This window comes from Macaca mulatta, chromosome 4 (genome assembly GCF_049350105.2).
Source record: "Macaca mulatta isolate MMU2019108-1 chromosome 4, T2T-MMU8v2.0, whole genome shotgun sequence".
Taxonomy (NCBI): domain Eukaryota; kingdom Metazoa; phylum Chordata; class Mammalia; order Primates; family Cercopithecidae; genus Macaca; species Macaca mulatta.
Window position 1 is genome coordinate 146,518,430 of NC_133409.1, and position 26,596 is coordinate 146,545,025.

General features: G+C 50.5%; 2 protein-coding genes across 3 annotated transcripts in view; one reads left to right on the forward strand and one right to left on the reverse strand.

The window, feature by feature from the left end:
- Positions 1 to 899: 899 nt before the first annotated feature.
- ARMC12 (armadillo repeat containing 12) lies at positions 900 to 17,836 on the reverse strand. Its single transcript, XM_078000291.1, has 8 exons — positions 17,091 to 17,836; positions 15,272 to 16,681; positions 13,714 to 14,957; positions 12,558 to 12,703; positions 12,211 to 12,345; positions 2,986 to 3,159; positions 2,773 to 2,844; positions 900 to 1,269 (listed from the first exon to the last, which is right to left on the reverse strand). Exons 3-8 carry the CDS (start codon positions 13,955 to 13,957, stop codon positions 937 to 939), a joined length of 1,104 nt encoding a protein of 367 aa, XP_077856417.1. The 5' UTR covers positions 13,958 to 14,957; positions 15,272 to 16,681; positions 17,091 to 17,836; the 3' UTR covers positions 900 to 936.
- Positions 17,837 to 19,651: 1,815 nt separating this feature from the next.
- Positions 19,652 to 26,596, forward strand: part of FKBP5 (FKBP prolyl isomerase 5) — a 162,384-nt gene continuing 155,439 nt past the window's right edge. The window contains exon 1 of one of the 2 annotated variants that reach the window (XM_078000277.1): positions 19,652 to 19,721. The gene's annotated coding sequence lies outside the window, so the exon portion shown is untranslated. Of the gene's footprint in view, positions 19,722 to 22,956; positions 23,120 to 26,596 lie in introns of those variants that run through there. The other variant, XM_078000278.1, reaches the window with a different exon arrangement.

Here is a 26,596-nt window from a genome sequence, read left to right on the forward strand (position 1 = left end):
TCTGATTCCAGAGCTCCCTTTCTGACCCAGTATGCCCCAGATCTCTGTCATTAATGCTGTCACCAAGTATCATCAGTTCTTGCTTGGACACGTGGAAAGAATGATCTTCCTTACTCCCTTTGGCTAATGAGATGTGAGCAGAAGTGATGACATTTATCACTGCCACGTAACCTGTCCTTCTGTAATAGTTGTAGAAACACAATGAAGAAGCCTCCCTCAGCCTGGGTCTCTGTGTGAGGATGTTGTGAAGCAGAGGCCTGCCCTTCCACCCCCACCGCTGATCTGCAATGAGCATGCAGTGTAAACAAGAATTAGCCTTTGCCATGTTTAAGCCACTGAGGTGCGAGTGTTGTTACTGTGGCATAGCCTCGCCCATCCTAATTAACCCAATGCTATCCTGTATCCTGTTGATTATCTTTGGCTTCAATCCCCAAGCCTGCCTTCTTCCAACCCCCTGAAAGCAATGGCTCCACACTGATTTGAAAAGCAGCAAGAGCCAGCCTGGCCAACATGCTGAAACCCCATCTCTACTAAAAATACAAAAATTAACTGGGCGTGGTGGTGGGCGCCTGTAGTCCCAGCTACTCAGGAGGCTGAGGCAGGAGAATGGTGTGAACCCAGGAGGCGGAGGTTGCAGTGAGCCAAGATTGTGCCATTGCACTCCAGCCTGGGCAACAGAGCAAGACTCCATCGAAAGAAAAAGAAAGAAGAAAGAGAGAGAGAGAGAGAGGAAGGGAGGGAGGAGAGGGGAGCCAGTCCCCCAAACATCGAAGCGGGGATGTGCTTTGGGAGATAAGCCCATGCTGTGCCACACTCTGGAGCAGAAGTTATGCTGAATGAAATCTCCATCCAGCCCTGGAAGGCCACCGACAGACAATCAAACTTCAGGAAACTTCAAGTTTCTATCCCATACTCATTTATTGGCTCTCCTTAATTTTATTCCGTGTTTTTAAAGTATGAACGACTGGGCTGGCAGGAGGAGGGCCGGGATCTCAAGTCCTGGGGATACTGCAGGCTGACAATGACCTTGCATGCCTGGATCTGAACATCCTCCTCAGGGTGGATGACCAGGGCAAGCAGTCGGTCTGCCAGTCGCGACTCTTCCCCAAAGAGGGATTCATGCAGGGACTGTTCGTTGTAATGCCATTTCACCGCGCGGTAGTGGGGTGCGTTCCGGCCCTCACTCAGCCGCTCAGCAAACACCAGTACCTCATACAGGAGACTCCCTGGCTGTGTGGGCTGGAACAGGTTTAGGAAGTTGGAGTGAACCTGTGATGGGAATAGAGAAAAAATGAGAATAAACTCCTAGGCAAGTTATAAAATTCTTGTTCTTGTATACTCCTATTGCCTAAACTCCCAAACATGCCTAAATTTCAGACTCAGGTATGTAGTAATATTTTAGTTTTTCTTTCATTATTATCCTCTAACTTAATTGCCTTGTGATAAAAAAAAAAAAAAGAGTGATATGATAATATTCATTCTGGAAAATTTGTTGAGACAAACTTTAAGGCTTAGTGTGTAACTTCTTAAATATTGTGTGTGCGCTTGAGAGGGCTGTGCATTTAATCCTTGTAGACTGTTCTGGGTATGTCTAATGGCTCAAGCTTATTTGTGTTATTCACTAAGAGTATATCCTCACTAGTTTTGGTTTTTTAATCTATCAGTTGCTGCCAGAGTGGTAAAAATATTCCAAATCTCCCACTGTAGTGGTATATTTGTCAATTTCTCCTTTCAATTTTTTTTTTTTTTTTTTTTTTTTTTTGAGAGAGAGTCTCGCTCTGTCGCCCAGGCTGGAGTGCAGTGGCGCAATCTCGGCTCACTGCAAGCTCCGCCTCCCGGGTTCACGCCATTCTCCTGCCTCAGCCTCCTGAGTAGCTGGGACTACAGGCGCCCGCCACCGCGCCCAGCTAATTTTTTGTATTTTTAGTAGAAACAGGGTTTCACCGTGGTCTCGATCTCCTGACCTTGTGATCCGCCCGCCTCGGCCTCCCAAAGTGCTGGGATTACAGGCGTGAGCCACCGCGCCCGGCCTCAATTTTTGTCATATATATTTTGAGGCTATGTTATTAGGTGCATACAAGTTTCGAGTTGCCCTACTGTTCTGGTGAACTGAACCACTGATTATCACAGAGTAACTTTTTCTATCCCTAATAAGGCTCTTTACCATAGTAATTTCCCCCCAATATTAAAATACCTACATTAACTTTTGTTTTGTCTCCTGTGTCCCTAACTCTCAGAGTTCAGGAAACTCCTCAAAGGGGAATCCCAGCCAGGCGCAGTGGTCCACGCCTGTAATCCCAGCACTTTGGGAGGCCGAGGTGGGCAGATCATGAGGTCTGGAGATCGAGACCATCTTGGCTAACACGGTGAAACCCCATCTCTACTAAAAATACAAAAAATTAGCTGGGTGTGCTGATGGGCGCCTGTAGTCCCAGCTACTCGGGAGGCTGAGGCAGGAGAATGGCGCAAACCCGGGAGGCGGAGCTTGCAGTGAGCTGAGATCGCGCCACTGCACTCCAGCCTGGGCGACAGAGTAAGACTCGGTCTCAAAAAAAAAAAAAAAAAAAAAAAGGGAATCCCTCTCCCAACAAAATGGCATCTCCTTCTACTGCAGGGAACAGAACAGGGATGATTTTCAATGCATTTAGTGCAGAGGCAGGAAGATAACTAAAACAACTCATCAGGGGCAAATCTGTCTGGAGATGCTATGATTCTTCCCTCCCCCTATACCTGAGTTGCCATTCATCAGCCCCTCTTCAATTTCTTTCTCACCTGGCAGTTGAGAATATCATAGAGAAGGTCATTCTTCTGTGCCAGGTAGCTCAGCAGTCGTACGGCTTGCACCTGAATAAAGGAAAGAGTAAAGCATGAGAAGGCAGGTGAGTCTGAGCCTGAGCAAGGAAGACATGAACCTCTGCTCCTCTCTCTAAGTGCTGTGCTAGGGCTGGTCAGCAAGGCAGGGCCTTGGCCATGGTCCTCAGGCACCTGTGCCAGGATGTAGTCTGACTGCAGGATCTCCATCAAGGCAGGCATCACCCGTCGCAGCTGTGGATGCACATAGTCGGGCAGCGGAAGGTTGTTGAGGAGTCTGAGGCCCGCAATGTGCAATTCTGTGTCCCAGATGGTGGAGATCAGTTCGAGTACTTTGATGGAGTGTTCCTGGGGTGGGGGAGAACAAAAGGGCTTACTTTTACAGGTGATCACCACTATCCCAGTATCTGACTTTACTCTTCACTCTCCCCATGGATGTCCCCTGGGCCAAACTCAATAGACAATTCTCCCTAACTCTCAACATCATTTGACCCAGTGACCCACTCCCACACCTTGAAATTCTTTATTTGGCTTTTTTTTTTTTTTTTTTTTTAACAGACTTCTTTCCTAGCTCTTCTGCCCAACCTCCTCTTTTCTACCTTCCTCACTCCTGTACCGGTATCATCCAGACTCACAGTGTTAAATACAATCCACATGCTAGTGATTCTCCCCTTTATGTCTCTAGCTCCAGCTATGTTACCCCTCCCCTGAACTCCAGACTCATATATGCAGCTGCCAATTCCACTTTTCTCCCTGAATGTCTAACAGAGCTCTCAGAGTTAACACGCTCCCCCATCCCCAGACCTGCTCCTTCTATAGCTTTCCCTGTCTCAGCTATGGGTTACACTTTCCTTCCAGTGGCTCGTGCCAAAAATTGTTGGATTCAACTCCTTTCTTTCTCTCACACTCCTTTTCCAATCCTTCAGAAAATCCTGTAGGCACTACCTTCAAAATCTATCAAAATTCAAGCCACTTCTCCTCACCCCAACTTCTACCACCCTCTTTCAAGCCACTGGCATCTCACCGGGATTTCTGCAATAGCCTCCTGTCTCCCTGCTTCCATTCTGCATCTACTTTCAGAGCAGCTGACATGTTAGACATGTCACTCCTCTGCTCAAGAGCCCCCATTTCATTCAGCGTAAAAGCTAAAGTCCTTACAGTGGCATACGGTCCAATGTGATCTGCCCTGCTCTCCCTACTATTTCTTGGACTCCATCTTCTCTTCTCTCCCTCATGACCAAGGTTCCCATCACAATGGCCTCTTACACATTCTGTGAGCATGCCAGGTACACACCTGTCTTAGGGTGTTTGCATAGGCTGTGCTCTCTGCTTAGCACACTCTATCCCCAGAGACTCACAACTCACTCTCACACCTCCTTTAAGACTTCATTAAAATGTTACCTTCTCAGTAAGGCCTTCTCTAACCACCCCCATCCCAGCCTTCCTTACCACCCCCCACTGTTATTTTATTTTTCTCTATAGCATTGTCATGTGTAACACACATTTTCGTTTTTTAAATTTTGTTTTTTATTATTTATTTATTTTGAGACAGTCTCACTCTGTTGCCCAGGCTGGAGTGCAGTGGTGCCATCTCGGGTCACTGCAACCTCCGCCTTCCGGGTAGAAGCGATTCTCCTGCCTCAGCCTCCTGAGTAGCTGGGATTACAGGTGTACACCACCTTGCTCAACTAATTTTTGTATTTTTAGTAGAGACGGGGTTTCGCCATGTTGGCCAGGCTAGTCTTGGACTCCTGACCTCAGGTAATACGCCCACCTCGGTCTCCCAAAGTGCTGGGATTACAAGGCATGAGCCACTGCGCCCGGCCTTTATTTTGAAATGATTATAAATTTACAGGAAGTTGCAAAAATAGTACAGCGAGGTCCCAGTGCTCTTCACCCAGTTCCCCTCTATGGTCATATCTTGCATTATAGTACAATTTCAAAACTAAGAAATTGGTGTTGGTGCAATATGTGTGCATAGTTCTATGTCATTTCAGCACATGCATATATTTGTGTAACCACAACTGCAGCCAACAGATTATCCCACCAGAACTGTCCCATTGCCACAAAGATCTCTGTCAAGAGACCCCTTTAGAGTCACTCCCACCTGCTCCCCCAGCCCAAAGCCCAAGCAACCACTTGTGTTTTCCATCTCTATATATGACCCTTTAAGTTTGAGGATATTATATAAATGAAATCACACTTTATGTGATCATTTGAGATCGGCTTTTTTCACTCAGCATAATGCCCTTGAGAGCCATCCAAGTTGTTGTGCATATCAATATTACGTTTTTATTTTTATTACTAAGTAGCATTCCATGGTAATGGCTATACCAGTTTGTTTATTCACCTATTGACAGACATTTTTGGTTGTTTCCAGTTTGGGTCTATTCCACATAAAACTGCTATCAACAATCGTGTACTGGTTTTTGTGCAGATGTAAGTTTTCATTTCTCTAGGATAAATGCTCAAGATTTCAACTGCTGGTTGGTAAATGTATGTTTAGTTCTGAAAGAAACTGCCAAACTATTTTCCAGAGTGGCTGCTGTACCATTTTATATTCCCACCAGCAATATAGGAAAGATCCAGTTTTTCTATATCTTTGCCAGCATTTGGTATTGTCACTAATTTTGATTTTAGATCTTCTAATAGGTGCACAGTAATATCTCAGCGTGGTCTTCACTGCATTTCCCTAATGGCTGGTGATATTACACATGGTTTCATGTGCTTATTTGCCATCCATATATTCTCTTCAGTGAAATATCTGTTCATGTCTTTTGCCCATTTCCTAATTGGACTGCTTGTTTTAACATTCAGGGTTGTTTTTGTTTTTGTTTTTAGACGTAGTCTCACTCTGTCACCCAGGCTCGAATGCAGTGGCGTGATCTCAGTTCACTGCAACCTCCACCTCCTAGGTTCAAGTGATTCTCCTGTCTCAGTCCCCTGAGTAACTGGGATTACAGGTGCCCACCATCACACCTGGCTAGTTTTTGTATTTTTAGTAGAGACGGGGTTTCACCATGCTGGCCAGGCTGGTCTCAAACCCCTGACCTCATGATACACCATGCCCAGCCTAATATTCAGTTTTGAAAGGACTTGATATAATTTAGCTGAGTCCTTTATCAGATATGCGATTTTCAAATCTACTCCCCCAGCCAGGCACGGTGGCTCAAACCTCTAATCCCAGCACTTTGGGAGGTCAAGGCAGGCAGATCATGAGGTCAAGAGACTGAGACCATCCTGGCCAACATGGTGAAACCCCATCTCTACTAAAAATACAAAAATTAGCCAGGCGTGGTGGTGCATGGCTGTAGTCCCAGCTACTCAGGAGGCTGAGGCAGGAGAATGGTGTGAACCCAGGAGGCGGAGGTTGCAGTGAGCCGAAATCACTCCACTGCACTCCAGCCTGGGTGACAGAGCAAGACTCCATCTCAAACAAACAAAAAAACAACAAAAAAACAAATATACTCTCCCAGTCTGCAGCTTTTTTCATCCTCTTAACAGGATCTTTCATGGAGCAAATGTTTTTAATTTTAATAAAGTCCAATGTATTGAGTTTCCTTTTATAAATCATGCTTTTGGTGTCATGAACTCTTCACCAAGCCCAACATCCCAAGAGATTTTCTTCTCCCTTTTTTTTTTTTTTTTGAGATGGAATCTCACTCCCATCACACAGGCTGGAATGCAGTGTCGTGATCTCGGCTCACTGCAACCTCTACCTCCTGGGTTCAAGTGATTCTCCTTCCTCAGCCTCCTGAGTAGCTGGGATTACAGGCCTCCTGGATTCAAGATTTTCTTCTTGAAAACTACATCACCCCTACCCAGTCTCCTTTATCCACTCCCCAACTTTTATTTTACTCCATGGCACTTACCACATGAAACACACTATATATTTTACTTATTTGTGTATTGCTTGCCTTGCCATGTTAGAATATAAATTCCACAAGCACAGGGATCTTCCCTGTTCTGTTTACTGCTTTCTCTCCTGTACTTAGAGAGCGTGTTGGCACAAAGTGTTCAATATTACATTTATTGAGTGAATAAAGGGATCTTGGGTCCTAGGATGCAAGATGCGTGCAGGACGCGGTGGCTCACGCCTTTAATCCCAGCACTTTGCGAGGCCGAGGCAGGCAGATCACCTGAGCTTGGGAGTTTGGGATCAGCCTGACCAACTTGGAGAAACCCTATCTCTACTACAAATACAAAAAATTAGCCGGGTGTGGTGGCGCATGCCTGTAATCCCAGCTACTTGGGAGGCTGAGGCAGGAGAATCGCTTGAATCCAGGAGGCGGAGGTTGCGGTGAGCCGAGATCGCGCCATTGCACTCCAGCCTGGGCAACAAGAGCGAAACTCCGTCTCAAAAAAAAGTAAGATGCTTAGACCTAGAGGTATTACCAAAGACAGGTAACCTCACGAGCTGCACCTTTATGAGCCATGTAAGAAGTAAGCAGAGTTCTGGAGTGGAAGTGAGCACTCCCATCAGTACCCTGCTCTTCCCTTCCCCTACCCCTCAAAAACCGTGGAGACCTGCAGGACAGGCGGGAGTCAGCAAGTCTGGGACAGGGTTTTAGAATGAGGGAACAGCAGCAGGGGAGCATGTGAGAGCGCAAAGCATGCATTGTACATTGCTGGGGTTAGGGCAAGGAGGTGCAGCCCATCGCCAATCATGCACTTTATGCTGAGAGCCTTGAGGCAGACCCAAAGAGCCTGATGGTCCAAGAGCCCCCTAGAGAGAGTGGGCTGATTTAGGGAATGGGGTGAGCTCCATTTTGGATATGTTGGGTTAGAGAACTTGGAGGGCATCTAAGTGGATATGCCTAGTAGCAGCTGGCCATGGGGAAGGCAGGGGAGCCCACAGGCTGCAGAGATCCAGAAGGGCACAGCTAGATGGAAATTTAGACCAAGGAGTAACTACTTTCACCTGAAAAGAAACCAGGGGTCAGGCCCTCAGGAAAAAGACACTGGAGAAAAGGAAGAAAGGGGCTCAGGCTGCCTGCATCAGAATTTCCTGGGGGATTTGTGAAAAAGTTCTCCTGTTGAACTGAACTCTCTGGGCATGCAGTCCCAAAATCTTTGTTTTGTTTTTTGTTTTTTGTTTTTTGAGATGGAGTCTCGTTCTGTGGCCCAGGCTAGAGTGCAACGGTGCTATCTTGGCTCACTGTAAGCCTCCGTCTCCCGGGTTCAAGTGATTCTCCTGCCTCAGTCTCCCGGGTAGCTGGGATTACAGGCACCCGCCACCACGCCTGGCTAATTTTTGTATTTTTAGTAGAGACAGTTTCACCACGTTGGCCAGGCTGGTCTCGAACTCCTGACCTCAGGTGATCTGCCCAACTCAGCCTCCCAAAGTGCTGGGATTACAGGCTTGAACCACCATGCCCAGCCAAAATATTTGCTTTTAACAAGCTCTCCAGGTGATTATAATATGCTTGAGAATCACAACCTGACCAGGCGTGGTGGCTCACACCTGCAATCCCAGCACTTTGCGAGGCTGAGGCGGGTGGATCACTTGAGCTCAGGAGTTTGAGACCAGCCTGAACAACATGGCAAAACCCCACCTCTACAAAAAGTACAAAAATTAGCCGGGGTATTGATGCATGCCTGTAATCCCAGCTACTAGGGAGGTTGAGGTGGGAGGATCACTTGAGTCCTGGAGGTGGAGGTTGCAGTGAGCCAAGATCGCACCACTGCACTTGAGAAGGCTGAGGGATAAGGCAGCAAGCAGAGATCTCTCCAGGTATATTTTTCTGTTTGTTTCTCAATCTGTTTTTATTCTTTTGTGTGTTTGCTTTTATTGATATATCATAGTTGTGCATATTTTGAGGATACATGTAAAGAGAAGTTTTTCCCCAAAAAAGTTTGATACCAAAAAGTAAAATGTGGATCACACACGGTGGCTCATATCTGTAATCCCAGCAGTTTGGGAGGCCCAGACAGGCAGATCACTTGAGGCCAGGAGTTTGAGACCAGCCCGGTCAACATGGTGAAACCCTGTCTTTACTAAAATACAAAAAAATTAGCCAGGTGTGGTGGTGCACGCCTGTGATTCCAGCTACTCTGGAAGCTGAGGCACAAGAATTGCTTGAACCTGGGAGGCAGAGGTTGTAGTGAGCCGGGATCATGCCACTGCACTCCAGCCTGGGCAACAGAGCAAGACTCTGTCTTAAAAAAAAAAAAAACGCGAAATTATCAAATGTTAGTGAGGTTATGACACAACAGAAAACTCGTGCAGGGCTGGTGGGGTGAAAATGGATACCACCCTCCTGGAAAAGTTGGGCATACCCTTTGACCAAACCATTCCACTCCTGCGTACACACCCTGTAATCCTCTCAGGCACACAGGGAAATGAACACAAGAATGTTCACAGCATAATGTGAGTGTGACAAGCACCTGGAAACAATGCAAATGTCTACCAACGGGCAAGTGGCAGAGTGTCACGAAAGAGACTGCCACAGAGCGGTGAAAGAGACCCAGGCGGGAGGATCCCTTGAGCCCAGGAGTTCAGGGCCAGCCTGAGAAACATAGTGAGGCCCCGTCTCTACAGAAAATACAAAAATTAGCCAGGCATGGTGGTGCACACCTGTAATCGTAGCTACTAGTGGGGCTGAGGTGGAGGATTGCTTGAGCCCAGGAAGTCAAGGCTGCAGTGAGCCAACATCGCGCCACTACACTCTAGCCTGAGCAACAGAATGAGACCTGCCTCAAAAAAAAAAAAAAAAAAAAAAAAGAAGGAGGCAGAGCTGCCCAACCACAGAACAGAAACCATCTACTTGCATGTACATGAAGCTTAAAAACATACCAGACTATATTTTACCTCTTTATTATCTGCTGTGCCCTGCTAGAATGTGCAAGGATACATACATATATGGTAAAACTACAAAGAAAATTCGGAACTGCTAAACAAAATGCAGGGCAATGACTGCCTCTGGTGGGGGCAGCTGAGATGGGGGAGGGGGCTGTGCTCTATTTCTTGGCCTGGGCATGTTCTGTTTTATTGTTATTCCTTCTACCTTACACATATACGATATTTGCGAGTTTTACGTATTTCATTTGTTTTTAATTTGGGAGAGACAGACTATTTGCCAGGAAGAGATGTGGAGGTCAAGGAAGAGGTTTTTTGGTTTATGCTTTGTAAGATGGGAGGGGTTGGAGCCTACTGCGTGCTGACGGGGAGCATAAGCAATCAGAGAGGCCCTTAAGGAAGGGGTGGGAGGCAGGATTGAGACTATCACTGGCCACAGACCAGGAGAAAGCCATTTTTTCATGGCAGCAGCAGGAAAGCAGGGAGGATGGGTGTGGATACTATAAGTTTGGGGGTATAATAGCAGGGAAAGGGGGAAGTGACATGTGGTATTTTACATTTTCTCTATGGAGAAATGGAGAAGGTATCCGTGGCCCTGACACCAACCTCCGATTAACACAGCCACAGGGGATGGAGTATAAAAAATACATCTGATCTTTGTCCCTAGTTCCAGGAACAGAGCTCCTGAAACCTTTGGAATTTCCTGAGTGACAGCAGTGTCCTTTGTTACTGCAAACCAACCCTTTTTGGTCACAACAGAGCTTATGCTAATGAAGTGACTCCAGGCAGGGCCCTTGGATAGCTTCTGGTTACCAGAAAGACCAAGGCATGATTAGAAGGTTGGGATTTTCAGCTTCGCTCCCAACTTCTGGGGAGGGGTGAGCAGCTGGACATGATTTAATTCATCAAGACTACATAATAAAAACCTCTAATCAATGGAGTTCAAAGAGCTTCCTGGTTGTTGAACACGTGGAGGTACTGGGAACAGCAGGGCGCTCCTGAAGTGGGCCTGTGGCAGGCCTCCATAACAACTGTTTCAGTGCTGACTGCGTGGTTAAGTTAAATGTTAAAAGCCAGTGCCGTTACACAAAGGCTGGGATGTAACAAAAGCCCACCAAGAGTTTTGCTTAGGCCTTTCCTGGACCTTAAAGCATGACAAAATAATGAAGGAATTCTTAATGGGACCCATTCAGGATTAAACAAGTTTTACTGGGGGTCTGAGGAAGCTCCCCAGGCCTCCACAAACAAGTTTATTGGGGGTCTGAAGGAATTCCTCAAAACTCCTTCATTTAGCAGGAAACAAAATAAGGGTAATCACCTCAGCACCTGGACCCATTTAGATTAAGTAAATTTACTGAGGCTTCAGAGGAAGGTCTTTAGGACTCAGACCTTAGTTATAGATTAAAAGAAGTTAATCACTTATGTCTTTAGATAAATGCACACTTACACATAGACATATAGCTTAGAAGGTAACAAGCTCTGAAAAACTTTGTAATTTTGAGTTGGTCTGGCGATAATGTTTTGAGTTGGTCTGGCGATAATGTCCAGGCCTTCTCCCTGTAACCGGTTACAGAAATAAAAACTCTCTTCCTCCCCAGTTCATCTGCATCTCGTTATTGGGCCACGAGCAATAGCAGCCCGACCCTCAGTTTGGTCTGGGTACAGGCCTGGAAGCTCCGTCCCTGACACCCTGCCCTATGTGTCTCCTCCATTTGGCTGTTCCTGAGTTGTGTCCTTTATTGAAAAACAGTAGCGGCCGGGCGCGGTGGCTCAAGCCTGTAATCCCAGCACTTTGGGAGGCCGAGACGGGCGGATCACGAGTTCAGGAGATCGAGACCATCCTGGCTAACACGGTGAAACCCCGTCTCTACTAAAATACAAAAAAAAATTAGCCGGGCGAGGTGGCGGGCGCCTGTACTCCCAGCTACTCGGGAGGCTGAGGCAGGAGAATGGCGTGAACCCGGGAGGCGGAGCTTGCAGTGAGCTGAGATCCGGCCACTGTACTCCAGCCTGGGCAACAGAGCTAGACTCCGTCTCAAAAAAAAAAAAAAAAAAAGAAAAACAGTAGCAGTAAGTAAAGTACTTTCCTGAGTTCTGGGAGCCATTTTAGCAAATTACTAAATCTAAAAAGGGAGTTGTGGGAACCCCCGAATTCACAGTGGGCCAGTCGGAAGTCAGACCTATGACTGGTACCTGAAGTTGGGGGGAAGTCTTGGGGGACTCAGCACTTAACCTGTGAGGTCTGCTCTAACTATGGATAGTGTCTGAACTGAATTGAATTGTTGAACACCCAGCCAGTGTTGGGAATTGGTTGGTGTCAGAAAAAAGTGGCAGTGGCAGTAGCAGGGAGCTTGTGGGGTAGCGGGGGTCCTTCTATTTGGGGTGGAGAGATACCACTAGTGCCTCAATTCAGTTTCATCCTGAAATTCAAAGGCCTTCATGACCCTGCTGGGAATCTGACCACCGTTTTCCCACCTATTTCTGGGTTACAAATTCATACCCAAACAAACTTCTGGAACATGCCCATTTATCCTATGGCAATTAAAGGACTTAAGGACTATAGGCATCCTGCGAGCCCCACCACTCATCCCTAGGCTCACCTGGATTTTAAGCCTGAATTTTCTGATGCCAGAGAAAGCTTTAAGTGTATTCAGAGCTTGGGTTTTGACACTGTTGTCCTTGTCATCCAGCATGTAGCCCAGCAACACGATGTCATCCGTAGTACAAGCAGAGGCCTGGAGTACGTGGGGAGAGATGGAAGACGCAGGAGAAGCGGGTGTTCTGGGCCCACTGACCCCCACGTCACCAAGATCCCTCAGCATACCCCTCCCACTCTCAGCCAGAGAGAGGTCCCAGGATACAGTCTGGCCATTCCAGGGGCAGGGATCGGCCGTAACCCCCAGGGGCCGGGCCGGCTAGGGGGGACCTCCTGCTTCCCTTCCCTCACCTCAGCCTCCAGCAAGTACACACAGCGAGTGATACTGTGCAGGATCATGCTCTTGGCGTACTCATCCTGTTTGCACTCCAAAGAGTTGAGGAGCCTCCGGAGCTCACCCGAGTCCCGCCCGTGTCGCTCTCGTTCGACTGCCAGGCCTAGACAGCCACCCCAGCCCAGTTCAGGCTGTGGACTCAGAAGTGATGAAAGAATGGGGTTGGGAAGTGGGGGACAGGGACCTGGGGACAAGGCTGTCTTGCCTTTTCTTTCTTTTTTTTTTTTTTTTTTTGAGACAGAGTCTCATTCCGTCACCCAGGCTGGAGTACAGTGGCGCGATCTCGGCTCACTGCAAGCTCTGCCTCCTGGGTTCGTGCCATTCTCCTGCCTCAGCCTCCTGAGTAGCTGGGACTTCAAGTGCCTGCCACCACGCCCAGCTAATTTTTTTGTATTTTTTAGTAGAGACGGGGTTTCACCGTGTTAGCCAGGATGGTCTCGAGCTCCTGGTCTCAAGCTCCTGACCTCATGATTCGCCCACTTCGGCCTCCCAAAGTGCTGGGATTACAGGCGTGAGCCACCGCGCCCGGCCTGGCCTTGCCTTGCCTTTTCGGAGAAGCCTTCTCGCCATATGCAGGACCACCATGTACAGTTGAACGAATGTTTACTGCACAAGGGCACCCTATCTAATGTGGTATTGTCCATAACATACCATCATAGATTTGTCCATTTACTCTAACAACTGTCTGGCATTTGTCGGTAACAAGTAGTATTTTATCATAACCCGTATATGGTAATGATCTTCCAGTAGATGGCAATAAAGAGTCTTGCAGAAGGGGCTCATTTTCCTACTCTGCACAAAAGAACATGTGGACTAGTGGAAGCTCTGGGCCTATAGTAAGTCCTCCAATTTTCCCTTTCCTTAAAGCCTCAAGTTCCTGGGGCAGAAAATGCGGGGAGCTGCTGACACCAAGTTTCCGAGAAGTGGAATCCTGCGAGCCAGAGGAAATGTAGCATTTGGAGACCTGCGAGATGAGTCTGAGGATCCACTTTAGTGAGATCCAGGGACCCTGAGCTAGCATCTCTAGCAGGGCCTTGCCTAGGACACTGCAGGGTGGGCTTGAGGAAGGTGGAGAAGAGAAAGACAAAGGAAAGAGGAACTTGGAGGTGTCACCTTTGGGCCCTCCCACAGCAGAGGCCTCGGGAGCAGGTGCCTCCTGGGGCAGAGCCCTCTCCCCAGGGCCCGGACACTCACGGGCGATGCAGATGGGTGAGTTGGTACAGAGGGGCGGTTTGCATTTTATGCCGGCCTTGATGGCCTTGTAGAGCAGGTAGATCGCCCCGGCGCCTGTGGCCAGGCTCACTACACTTTTGCGGATGTCCAGTTGCCCCAGGTATTGGGGGATGCTCTTGCCCATGACTTCAGTGTTGCCCTGGGCCCGGGTGAGAGCTAGGCCCAAGGCACCTATGGGGGACCTTCCGGAACCAGAACTCTGGCAGGGTCAGGAACCAGGGTACCAGAATTGGAACCCAGGCAACAAAGGAAACTGGGGAGATGATGGGATGGAGGGTAGTGGTCAGGAAATGGGGCAGCCAGGGGTGCTTGAGAACAGATGGAGCCAGTCACAGTGGCCCACACCTGTAATCCCAGCACTTTGGGAGGCCGAGGTGGGCGGATCACTTGAGGTCAGGAGTTCGAGACCAGCCTGGCCAATATGGTGAAACCTTGTCTTTACTAAAAATACAAAAAAATTAGCCAGGCGTCATGGCATACACATGTAATCCCAGCTACTCAGGGGACTGAGGCAGGAGAATCACTTGAGCGTGGGAGGTTGAGGTTGCAGTGAGCCGACATGCCACTGTACTCCAGCCTAAGCAACAGAGCAAGACTCCATTTCAAAAAAAAAGAGAAGATTCTGCTTTAGAGACCACAGGAGATGAAACATAAGACGGAAGGGGAATAAAAGGGGAGAGGGCAGAAAGGTCCTTCACATCCCCTCTTCCTTAAGGTGGGGCCCCAGTAGGTAGTGCCAGAGGCTGCCCTTCTGCCATTAGAGGGCAGCAGAGGTCCATTTCTGGGCTGAGCCCTTAGGGCATTTCTGGGAGGGGTGTTTGGGGTATGCCTATTGACAACCCTGTTCCTTTTCTTTCCGGGCCTTCCCATCTGTGATCGCTCCACCCAAGATCTACTGCTGGGCCTTAGGGTGTTTCTTCAGGTAGGGTTCCTTCCCTGCATCAGAGGATGAAAAGGAGGGGAGCATCTTAGAAAGCATGCACAGACTCTGAGGCAAATCCACCCTTTTCCAGCATCTGCGCGTTGCCCTAAAGTTTACCTGTTTGATAAAAAGCTCTTGAGGACAGCAACCTTTGCATCTCCAGCCTAGAATCTTGAACTTAGCAGGTGGTTTAAGTCATGTTCTACCATTCTTTTTTTTTTTTTTTTGAGACGGAGTCTCGCTCTGTAGCCCAGGCTGGAGTGCAGTGGCCGGATCTCAGCTCACTGCAAGCTCCGCCTCCCGGGTTCACGCCATTCTCCGGCCTCAGCCTCCCAAGTAGCTGGGACTACAGGCGCTGCCACCTCGCCCGGCTATTTTTTGTATTTCTTAGTAGAGACGGGGTTTCACCGTGTTAGCCAGGATGGTCTCGATCTCCTGACCTCGTGATCCGCCCATCTCGGCCTCCCAAAGTGCTGGGATTACAGGCTTGAGCCACTGCGCCCGGCCATGTTCTACCATTCTTTAAGGACTTGGGGGCAGAACAATGACAGTGTCTAGTAACTGGGGCTCCAGACCCATCTAACCAGAGTGACCTTGGAGGAGAAAGGATTGCCTTTGCCTTAGTCTGTTTCTGCATTTGTAACCTAAAGGGATTCAGATTTACCATTGTAAAACTCAAAGATTAAAATGTGAGTAAGTCTGTGCCTTTCAGCTAAATCTGGAAGTACCAACTCTCAGCCTCCCCAGAAGTACAATGAGGCTGGAGTCAGAAGATGCCACCACCCCAGAGGATGTGAGCCTACCTGTGGAGGCCTTGATCCCCACCACTAGGATGGGGCAGGTGAGACCAGACCCTTCCCTCTTCCCCACCATGGTCTCCCTACACCCTCTGACCCCACTCTCTGTCACAGAACAGGCAAGTGGCCAGCTCCAAACTAGGGTGACGCCCACGGCCAGTGCTGAGCATGCTGCACCAGAACAGGTGTTCACCCACCTGGCCCTGAGCCCTTTTCTGGGAGAACGGGGACAGAAGGCTCTGAGTCCTGGGCTGCACCCAGGATGGAAGGAGGTAGAGAAACAGGCAAACAGCATATCCAATGATGCCATGGCCAGCCAGGCCTGCCCACTCAGAGCCTTGGCCCAGTACACCCTAGGCGGCAGGCGGGGAACAAGCAACACTCCTGGGTGGCCATTCTCTTCCTGTCCTCATCCTCCTCAAGGGTCATTCCTGGCACTCCACTCAGCCCCAAGGTGGATGACTGCATGAACTCCCTAGGGTGAGGGGTGAGTAGAAGCCCACGAAGCCCCCCTACTGCCATGCAACCCCATCGCATCTCCACTGAACTCTGGGCAGAAAACGGCTGCCTGATGGGAGCTGTTATTTAGGTTCCAAGACTACTTTGGTGGCTCTGAGAATAAATTCTTCAAGGCAATGTCCTTGCTCTGCCCTTCTCCAGGGTGGGACCCAGAGTTACTGGCCCCTCCATCCCATGGAGCTGATTCTGCAACCCTCACTTCCTAAGCACATGTAAGGCTCACCTGTTCTTTAAAGACCTGCAAAAAGTGTTCTTTCTTGGCTGCAACCTAACTCCCTCCTGCCACACCTAAGGCCCATTTCTTCTGGTTCTGCCCTCAAATGATTCAGAGAGATTAGAGGCAGAGTTATTCCTAGAGTGACATTTTTACTAGTCCACAGTACAACAAAAAAAGACAATGGAATATCTATTTGTTGGCATAAAGTCCATTGACCATCTTTTCTTGGGAATAATTGTTTTCCTTCTTCTTCTTTTTTTTTTTTTTTTTTCTCTTTTTTGAGACGGGGTCTCACTCTCTCACCCAGGTTGGAGCTCAGTGGTGTGATATTGGTTCACTGCAACCTCTGCCTCCCAGACTCAAGCAATCCTCTGGCCTCAGCCTTCCAAGTAGCTGGGACTACAGGCATGCGCCACCACACCGGGCTAATTTTTTGTATTTTTGGTAGAGACAGGGTTTTGCCATGTTGCCCAGTCTGGTCTCGAACAGCTGAGCTTAGGCAATCCATCCGCCTTGGCCTCCCAAAGTGCTGGAATTACAGGCATGAGCCACCGTGCCTGGCTGGGACTAACAGATTCAGATGATGTCATTCCTATTTTGAGAATTAAAATGTATTTATTAGGTCAGGCGTGGTGGCTCACACTTGTAGTCTCAGCACTTTGGGAGGCTGAGGTGAGTGGATCTCTTGAGCCCAGGAGTTTCGAGCCTGGCCTGGGCTCAAGCAAAACCCCCACTCTACAAAAAATACAAAAATTAGTTCAGCATGGTGGTGCATCTCTGTAGTCCCAGCTACTCTGGAGGCTGAGGCGGCAGGACTGCCTGAACCTGGGAGGCAGAGGTTGCAGTGAGTTGAGATCACACTACTGCACTCCAGCCTGGGTGACAGAGCCAGACTCTGTCTCAAAAAAACAGAAGTATTTTCTTTAATGATGGTGATAATAGATGGTAGGTACGTTCTGTGTGCTCTTAGGGAGCATAAATTAAAAGCTGCAGCTCTTTATGGGAACCTGGCTTTCACTTGTTTTCTTGCTTTTTCTGTCAAATCCAGAAATCTGGAACCACTGGTTAAAGAGAAGTCTGACAGCCAAAATACACACAGCCAGCTGTGAGTTACTTACCTGCCTTACCCAGGAAAAGGACATGGGCTGCTCAAGCACACACCTCTTTGCCATCTATGCCAGCATTTTTACCTTCAAGGCCGATGTTCTCATCATGTTAAGTACATTTGAGTTTAGTAAATAAGTACGGGTTCTAGCCAGGGTTCAAAACCAGTTCAGGGCAGGGCGCGGTGGCTCAAGCCTGTAATCCCAGCACTTTGGGAGTCGGAGACAGGCAGATCACAAGGTCAGAGTGGCCAGCCTGGCCAACATGGGGAAACCGCGTCTCTACTAAAAAATACAAAAATTAGCTGGTGATGTGTACCTGTAATCCCAGCTACTCAGGAGGCTGAGGCAGAACTGCTTGAACCCACGAGGCGGAGGTTGCAGTGAATCGAGATCGCACCACTGCACTCCATCCTGGCAACAGAGGGAGACTCCGTCTCAAAACCAGTTTAGTCACGGATTTAGCTTTGTGGTCTCCTTGTGCCTCATTTTCCCCACCTGTAAAATAGAAACAATAAGACTTACTTCATGGGATTGCGAGGATTAAGTAAAGCACTTGGAACAGTGCCCAGCACACAGAGCTCAACAAATGTTGACTATAATCCTAATTATCTCCGCAGGTTTCACCTGGACAACATGTGGGGTGTGGGCAGGCAGTGAGAACACAGACGGTAGCCCTCAATGCATCCCAGCCTGAAAAGCACATGAGTCAGCCCTTCCTTCCACTTACCCACTACCTCTCACGCTAGTCGTTGTCTTTTTTTTTTTTTTGATACGAGTCTGGCTCTGTCTCCCAGGTTGCAGTGCAGTGGCGCCATCTCGGCTCACTGCAAACTCGGCCTCCCAGGTTCGAGCAATTCTTGTGCCTCAGCTTGCCGAGTAGCTGGAACTACAGGCGTGCACCACCGCGCCTGGTTAATTTTTGTATTTTTAGTGGATTGGATTTCACCATTTCGGCCAGGCTGGTCCCGAACTCCTGCTCTCAGGTGATCTGCCTGCCTCGGCCTCTCAAAGTGCTGGGATTACAGGCATAAACCACCACACCAGACCTCCCTGGTCTTCTTAAAGTGAATCAATCCGAATTCCTGTAATCCATGTAACTGCTTTGAGTGACTCTGGAACCCTCTTTGAAGCCCCCACAAATACCTAAAAGAGGAGCAGGAGCGCTACAACACATTCCCCTAAACTGTGTTTCTAAGAACCATCCAACTACCTGTGGAACCCTAAGGCCCCTTCCTCATCTCTTTACCAATATCCTGGCAATGGTTGTTTGAGCCTAGTTAATGACAGAAGCTCCAGCCAGATGCTGTTGGGGGTCCTCTACGAAAAGACACCGCCATTCCCGAGGGTGATACTGCAGCGGCCCAGTACTTGTGCGCATAGAAGCTAAGGGGAAATTGCCCTACCCTAAACTCCAGTGAAAAGCCCTTTGCAGTCCGACAGGCTTGCATTCACATCCCAGCAGTGTGGGGTTTGGACAAATTCCATAATCTGAGTCTGTTTCCTCTTCTAGAACGCGAGTCTATGAATTCCTGTCTACTGCCTGGAAGTGCCGCTGTCAGGACTGACTAAGATAATGTGTGTACTTTCGGTGCACAGGGGACGCTCAACACGTGCGAGCTTCCCTTGCAGAAAACCAAGAGATGAAAGGCTGGGGGCCGCCCCTGCCTTGACGTGCATCCCATACTCTCCGAGATCATCTCTCCCCAGCTAGCGCTTACTCCTGCCCAGGAACCAGATCCTGGGGCCTCCGGGTAGCTCCGGCTAAGGCGCGGGAAGCAGAGGGGGCCAGCGCCCCCAGAGGAGGAGGTTGGGGGGGAAGGAGGCCGCGCCTTTCCCCGCCCCGGGCCTCCCCCCGTCTTGCTCTCCCTCCCCGGACTACCTCCTCCCCCCGCGCGCATCCGGCGACGGGCACAGGATGTTCTTTCGCTCCCGTCCCCGCTCCGCCCCCGCTCTCACTTTCTCTTCGCTCCCCTCCCCCACTCGCGCCGCGCCCGGCGCCGGCACCTAATTTAACTCTTTCTCTCCCGCGCTCGTTGGCGCCTGTGCGCCTCCTGGGCGGGGGTCCCATCCTTCCCGCCCGCCCCCCAGGACGTGGAGCGAGGGGGCTGACCGGGAAGGGGCGGGCCTGAGCTGAGCGCTGGGCCCAGGTTCTCAGGATCCTTTAGCCCGCAGCTGGTGGAGAGGGCTCACCGGGATCCGGCACTCTAGAACCCCCGCTAGTTCACCCGGGTAAGGGTGGGGGTGGAGATGGGTACCCACACTCGAGACAGCTGCGCGCCCAAGAAAGGCGGCCAGGCGGGCTTAGATGCTGGCCCGGCGGGGGGCGAGTAGGGTCAAGGGCCACCAACCTCATCCTCCCCCCAGGTTCGGATGCGGAGGGGCCCAGGGCACCAGCAGAGGATGGAGAGAGGCCACGCCCCTCGGCGACGTCACTGATGTCAAGGCAACCGGGGGCGGGACGGTGGGCTACTGAAGGGCAGACCTCAGGGAATTGAGGCTGCCGGTGGCTCTGGGACGGGGTGGGGGTGGGGGTGGGGGCGCAGCAGGGGCGGGCTTTTCAATTTGCTTCAGTCAATGATGTCCAAAAAACGGAGTGAGGGTCAGCTTCTGTTCGCTCTTTGATTCAACAGGCATTTATTGAGCGTTATGCTTGGGGCTGTGCTTAGGCACTGGGATATTGCGTGCCATCCGAACCCTGCCAGTTGTTGTGAACTACGGTAGGGTGGCTCTGCGTCCCTGGAACGGACGTAATTATTAACAGTGCCCCTTTTCAAGTTTAAAGTGTCCCAGTATGGGCAGTAGTTAAGGAACACCTTTCTCCCAATTCAGAAAAGGCTCCAACCATACGGGGAAGGAATATAAACTATTGGGTACAACAGGCACTTTCCTGGTGCTTTGTATTCTCTGTAATTTTTGCCCCTCATTCTGCAAAACGAGTGTCACTAGCGGCTTTTACAGACGAAGAAACTGGCTCAGAGAGGTTAAGAGACTTACCCAGGGCCAAACAGCTAAGTGTTGGAACCAGGATCCAGACCCAAGTTTTATGTGCCCTCCAAAGTATTTCGTGCCTGCTTCTCAAAATAAGTAGATGATGTCAAATAAATAAAAGACACTGTCCCTGCCATTAAAAAGCCTACAGCCTATGGGAGAAGAGGTTTAAAATACTGCAGGACATAACTAAGCAATAAAACATAAAAAAGATTAGGTGGGGCACGGTAGCTCACTCCTGTAATCCCAGCACTTTGGGAGGCTGAGGCGGGTGGATCACCTGAGGTCAGGAGTTTGAGACCAGCCTGACCAATATGGTGAAACCCCGTCTCTACTAAAAATGCAAATATTAGCTGGGCGTGGTGGTGTTCAACTGAAGTCCCAGCTACTCGGGAGGCTCAGATAGGAGAATTGCTTGAACTGGGGAGGCAGAGGTTGCAATGAGCCGAGATCGCCCCACTGCACTCCACCCTGGGCGACAGAGCAAGACTCAATCTCAAAAAAAGAAAAAAAAAGGAAAAGATTAAAGGCAGCTCACAGGCTCAGAGGGAAGCCACTAGTTATGCCACTCTCCTTTCCACATTCTGCCCTCCTCTGTGGTTTTGTCTCTTACTGAACAGGGACTCCTAGCAGGCATCTGCCCTCATTCTGCTCTGCACCCAAGGTTTTGCAGTTGGTATTTGCCACAACCTTCCTGATATTAACTTGGATGTCGGCCTCTCCCTTCCCCACCAGCTCCCCACCTCCAGCCACCTAAGATTTTGGGGAAATGAAAAACAGTGGCCCTTCAAAACAAAAGGGCCCCAGTGAGCATTGGGAAGCCAATAGGCTTGATGGGACTGGGGAGACCAAGGCAGGAGAGAGAATTGGAACGGTGGAAAGGGAACACCACCAAATGGATGGGTCACTTGAGGAACATTTGCTGCCCTCCTGCTGTGCAGGAGGCACTGCACTCAACCCTGTGGCCTGGACATGCCATGAGTGAATTCAGGTCCCATCTCACAGAGAATACACAGCTTAGCTAGTGTACTCACTGTGCTTGGTTGAGGAGTCTGAAGTTGATAACATACACAATAAATGATGTTTGAGAAAGATTATTCCAGCAGGGTGTGTAGGAGGAAGGAAAAAGAAAGGACAGTGTAGCAGCTGCTGTGAGAATTTGGGCCAAAGGTGGAATCTATGGGGCTGGAGGGGAAAGGGTGAAGGAGAAAAGTAATGAACAAACAATATATTTTGAAATAAAAGCAACAAAGGGAAGAATTTGATAAGATATCAGACATAAGGATGATGAAGGAGAGAAAGTAGTTAAACATTAATCTACCTTTGCAGTGAGTTTCAGGACTGGGAGGGTCATGGTGGGCAATGGGGAGGAGCTGGTGTGAGGGACATGAATATGAGTTCAGTCACTTCTAGGCCATGTAAGGGCAGGTGTCCCGTAGGTGACTGGACTTGGAGATAGGGAAGTCCAGAAGAGCAGTGGGCTGCTGTCTGAGAGTGTCCCTGTCATAGCCTCGAGCAATCACTGACCTGGGATCACGGACAGATTTCAAGCATCAGGAAGAAGGTGGGAGTAGATGGCAGTGAAGGTGCCTCCCAACTGGGAGATGCAGTGTGCATTGGCTGGGTGAGAGCCTGTGTGGGAAGTGTGATGTATGTATGGGAAGGGGGTCCACGGCTCAGGCCTGTGTTGGCATCTTTAGCCACAGAGGGTGCCAGAGATGCCATCAGATGGCAGGAGGCCCAGGTAAGGCACTTCAGCAGCCTGAGGTCCCTCCCCTAGGCCCACCCTCAAAGGCCCTGGAGCCCAGGCCTATGCTGCCTGCCAGGGCCTTTCCCGGAACCACTCCTCCCCGCCTGCCCTGGCACTCTCCAGGCACAAAGCATCCCTCAGGGCACTGCGCAGCACCCCAGGAAGCTGGGACGTGGGGCAGGTCCCCATCCCCAGGAAGAGCCCTGCTCTGGGCTGCTGTCATCATCACAATGGCCCCACAAGATGCCAGGACACAGCATAGGGACAGCATAAGTCCCCAGTGGGGACCCCAAATGGGACCCCATTTCCCCTGCATAGAGGTGGAAGGAGGAGGTTTGTGGCTAGGTGGCAGGATTCCTGGGTCTTTATTGTGGTTTGGGGGTGGGGGCAGAAAAGCAGGGTCTCAGGCTTCAAAACACCACACCACCTGCCTGTTCCTCCCTCCGAGGAGGAAATCTTCAGGGGCCTTGTGGTTTTGAGGGGAGGGGGCAGGAAGAGACTCTGAACTCTGGGTCAGCTGAGGACAGAGATAGGGGAGATCCTCTTGCCCTATGTCCCACTTTTCTTCTAGGATCCTCTTCCTCGGCTCCCTACTCCGCCACTACCCCAGAACAAACTCCTACCTCTGTTTGCAACTAAGAGTTACATCCCCCATGCCAAGACCTTCCGAGGCGTCCCAGAGGGGTGAGGTTTGGGGAAAACAGAACATGTACACAGCAGCTGTGTGCCTGGCCACACCTGTCGGGTGGGGTGAGGAGAGTGCTCCTCCCAGGTGGGCAGAGCCTGCTGCGCTCAGGCTGGGGGCTGGGAGACGCTTTAATACAGGGGCTAGATGGCAGAGAGATGCGCGAACCGGCCACGTGGAGGTCCAGCGCGGTAGGCTCGGGCGCAAGCAGAGGAGCGGGCCGTACGCTCGCCCCTCCCGTTCCAGGGAGCCGCCGAGTGCCGGGTCGTCGCTGACCGCAGGCTGCAAGAGCGGTTGATCTGGTGAGCGAGCACACCCACTTACCCAGCTGCTGAGTCAGGCTGTTCTCGCTCGCGCTCGCCCGCCCGCCCGCCCGCTCGGGACATTGTGTTCCAGCCCCGGCGCGCTGGCAGCGGGCCCAGGCGCTCACACCAGCCTCCTCGCCCTGTTTGTGCTCGCGGCTTGCGCTCGGCGCGCAGCCTCCCGGCCGCCGCAACCATGCGATTGCACGCTGGGGCAGGGGCTGGCCAGCAACCTCCGGGGTGCGCGTGGGCCCCGCAGCCCTGCCCACTCACCGGCCTTGGAGCACCCAGGCCTAGCCATCCCCCATTTGCCCCTGGTTGGGTACCCCAGGCTTGGGTGGCGCCTGGATTAGCACAGCTGGGGGAGGGAGCAGGTGTGGGGAGCTCTACGAGCAGAAGGAGCCACCCAGGCTGCCGCCAGCGCTCTCCAGCGCTCAGTCCGTGCCTCTCCAGCGCTCAGTCCAGGAGGCAAGAGGAGGATAGCTGGAGCTCGCCAGCCCCAGACTTGCGAGACCTGGGACGCAGTCATGTGACAACGGAAGCCCGTGTTGAGGGGGCCAATTCAAGCAATCCCCAGGAGGAGCCTCCCCTTTCCTAGCCTCCCTTCCCTGATCCTTCACAGCAGCCTGGAACACGGAGACTCCAGGGATTCCCGGGGCTGGCAAACCAAGCCCAGCCCTTTTGGACGGTTTGGGAAATCCCTGGCAGGACGCCGGGAGTAGGGAGAGCCCAGACACTGGCGGGTGGGTGTGGACGACAGGGTGGAAGAAGGGCAAGGCCAAGGAAGACGACCCCAAGCTGACCCTGGAATCTGACCCTTCCCTGTGTTTAGCTCCAAACCCCCGGTTTATTCAGAGCCACGTTTTCTCCTTACCCATCCTTCTGTGGAAAGACATCACTAAGTGCTGGTCCTAAAGATCCCACTGTCTCCAAACCAGGGAGGGGACAAAACATTTATATAGCACGTCTGCCATGAGGAAGGCTCTGTGTTGGGTCCTGCTAGAGAATGTCACTATGAGGTTAAGACACAGTCCTGAAGTCCTTTGTTCTCTCTCCTTCCCACCTTCACAGTTTGCTGTGCCATTTCTCATGCCAGGAGTGCCCGTCCTCCCTGTCTACCCATCTCTGCTGCTCCAGTTCATAAAGCTTCCTTGAAACAGTGCCAGCCAAATCTGATTCCCGTCTCCTCTGAACGCCCAGCACACTCAGTTTGTACCTTTCTCACGGCACAGCGTGTGGCCTGTCTCATATTCTAGCGATCTGTTTACTAATCCTGTTCTTCTAACCAGATTAGAAAGTCCTTGAGGCAGAAACAAAGTCTGCTTCTTCTTTGAGCCCTCTCCTCTACTGCCCCCGCCTCCCGCCACCATTCCAACTCATCCCCCACAGGCCAGGCTCGGCACCGGAGTTCATGTTCAATAAATATTGGGTGTATTGAAATGATATCCTCACCTTGGGCAATTGAAGAGACAAACACACTGCATGTTAGGTTAAATAATAACCCAAGCCAGCAGGTGGTGAGTACCAAATGTGTGTAATAGCTATAGGGACTCAGAAGAAAGAAGGTGGTGATATGGGAGAAAGATCCCAGGAGGTTCTAGGCCTTGAGCTGTGTGTGTGTGTGTGGAGGAGGAGGAGAGGGGAGGGGTGGATGTGACTCATTCTGGTTGACATCACCACAAAACAACCTCCACGCTAGGCACTTCACATGCATTATCTCTAATATTTAAGGTTGGGGGGATAGGATTGGGAGGCTTGGAGGGCACGGTGCCCAAGCCAGGCCCGCCTTCCCAAAGCCAACCAGAGCACAGAGGCAGCCTTGGATCTGGGCTCCCCACCCTCAGTCCCTGGGCCCTGTCTGTTCTCTGGCCTGCCACTCCTACATACTACACCCAAGAGAGCTGCCCAGCACTGCCTAGTTCTGGATGCACTTTGGTCCCACCCTGGTGAACAACTGCCTGTGTGACCTTGGACAAGGCACTTCCTCGCCGTCATCTGTGCCTCTCTTGCAGCCCTTACAGGCTGTGACTTCCAGCCAGTATCCAAGTGATGTTTGCCGCCTTTCCGGGTGTCACCTAGGCTGCTGTGGCTGTCTGCACCCCACATTCCCCCAAACACCCCATGCATACACACTTATTGCTCCTTCCCAGTCTGGAGCTGCTGAGAGGAACAGGGTACAGAGTGTGAGCAGGGATGGTAGGTTTCCTGTGGTTGCAAAAGGAACATCAGGACTTTCCCTGCGGTGCCCCGAGCTGTGGGAGAAGTGGGGGAGGAGGAGGCAGGGCCAACCTCGAAGGAACCTCTGCTCTCTTCCCTCCCCTTTTTAGTGCTCACAGCTCTCAAAAAGGCTGGTACAGTTTGTTACGCTGGGGCCGGAATGTACCGTGTGTTTCATATGGCCTCTGTCCAGTCCTACACTGGCCGCTTTATATTTATACTTCCTTCTTTAGCTGTGGCATCCTGCTGTCAGTTACCCCTACTCTCATCTCCCCATCTTCCACTTGGGCTCCCCAACCCCCCATGGATCAAGAAATGAGTCTGCTGCTTCCCACTCCCAGTCTTTAGGTTCTAAACTCTTGCTGGGGGTGGAAGGGTGAGGTGCAGAGAGACCCTGTAGAAGTTAAGACTCCAGAAGGGTGAAGTCCCCAGTCCTTTCTCCTATTACCCAGCCTTGAAACTGCCTCTGAAGCTGTGGAATCTCCACACCAGGTCTGGAGTTTCTCTGGACCCTTGAGGCTGATCCCTCTCCCCTTGCTAGCCTTGTTTCCCAAGCATTTTAGCAATATTCCCGAGCCCAGCTAGACAAGCCCAGTGACAGCACTATGTAAGTTGCCTCCAAAAGCTTGGCAGACCTGGTAATCACAGATCCTTCCTTGTCAGTCACAGAGAACAGAGGCAGAGGTGGGGGCCTGGCGGCAGGGAGGGGAATCTACCTATACTGTCACCCGCAGGAGTCACACATTCCTAATGGAATTTGACGCTTGATGATTTCTCAATGATTTTCTGAGTTGTGACCAGTTTAATCTCCTCAAAGTGGCTTAGATATTGAGAGACTAATATGTTTATGATCTGGCCTTCCTCCCACAGGAGCATGGGATATTATTATTCACATCGATGGCTAATCTTGATTGCTTATATGGAGAATTATCTCTGCACAGCAACCCCCACCAGTGTTTGGAACGCAAAGACTGTGGCGCAGGAGACTCACTACTAGACCCATGGTTGAGGTTCAGGTCTTTATTTACAGGATCTCATTTACTCCTCAGAACAATTCTGGGGTGTGGACGCTATGGTTAGCCCTCTTTGACAGTTAAGGAAACTGAGGCTCAGAAAAACAACAGAGCTCAGCTGAGATTCACACTCAGGTCTGTCTGACACCAAAGCCAGCCCTTTTTTTTTTTTTTTTTTTTTTTTTTGAGACAAGGTCTCACCCTGTTGCCCAAGCTGGAGTACAGTGGGGAGATCATGGCTCACTGC

Excerpts from the sequence above, each read along its gene's own strand:
- ARMC12 (XM_078000291.1), bottom strand. The coding sequence starts at position 13,957 with ATGGGCAAGAGCATCCCCCAATACCTGGGGCAACTGGACATCCGCAAA. Across the intron at positions 12,346-12,557 it reads TGTACTTGCTGGAGGCTGAG|GCCTCTGCTTGTACTACGGA; the intron begins GTGAGGGAAGGG and ends CACGTACTCCAG. Across the intron at positions 2,845-2,985 it reads CAGACTACATCCTGGCACAG|GTGCAAGCCGTACGACTGCT; the intron begins GTGCCTGAGGAC and ends TCCTTTATTCAG.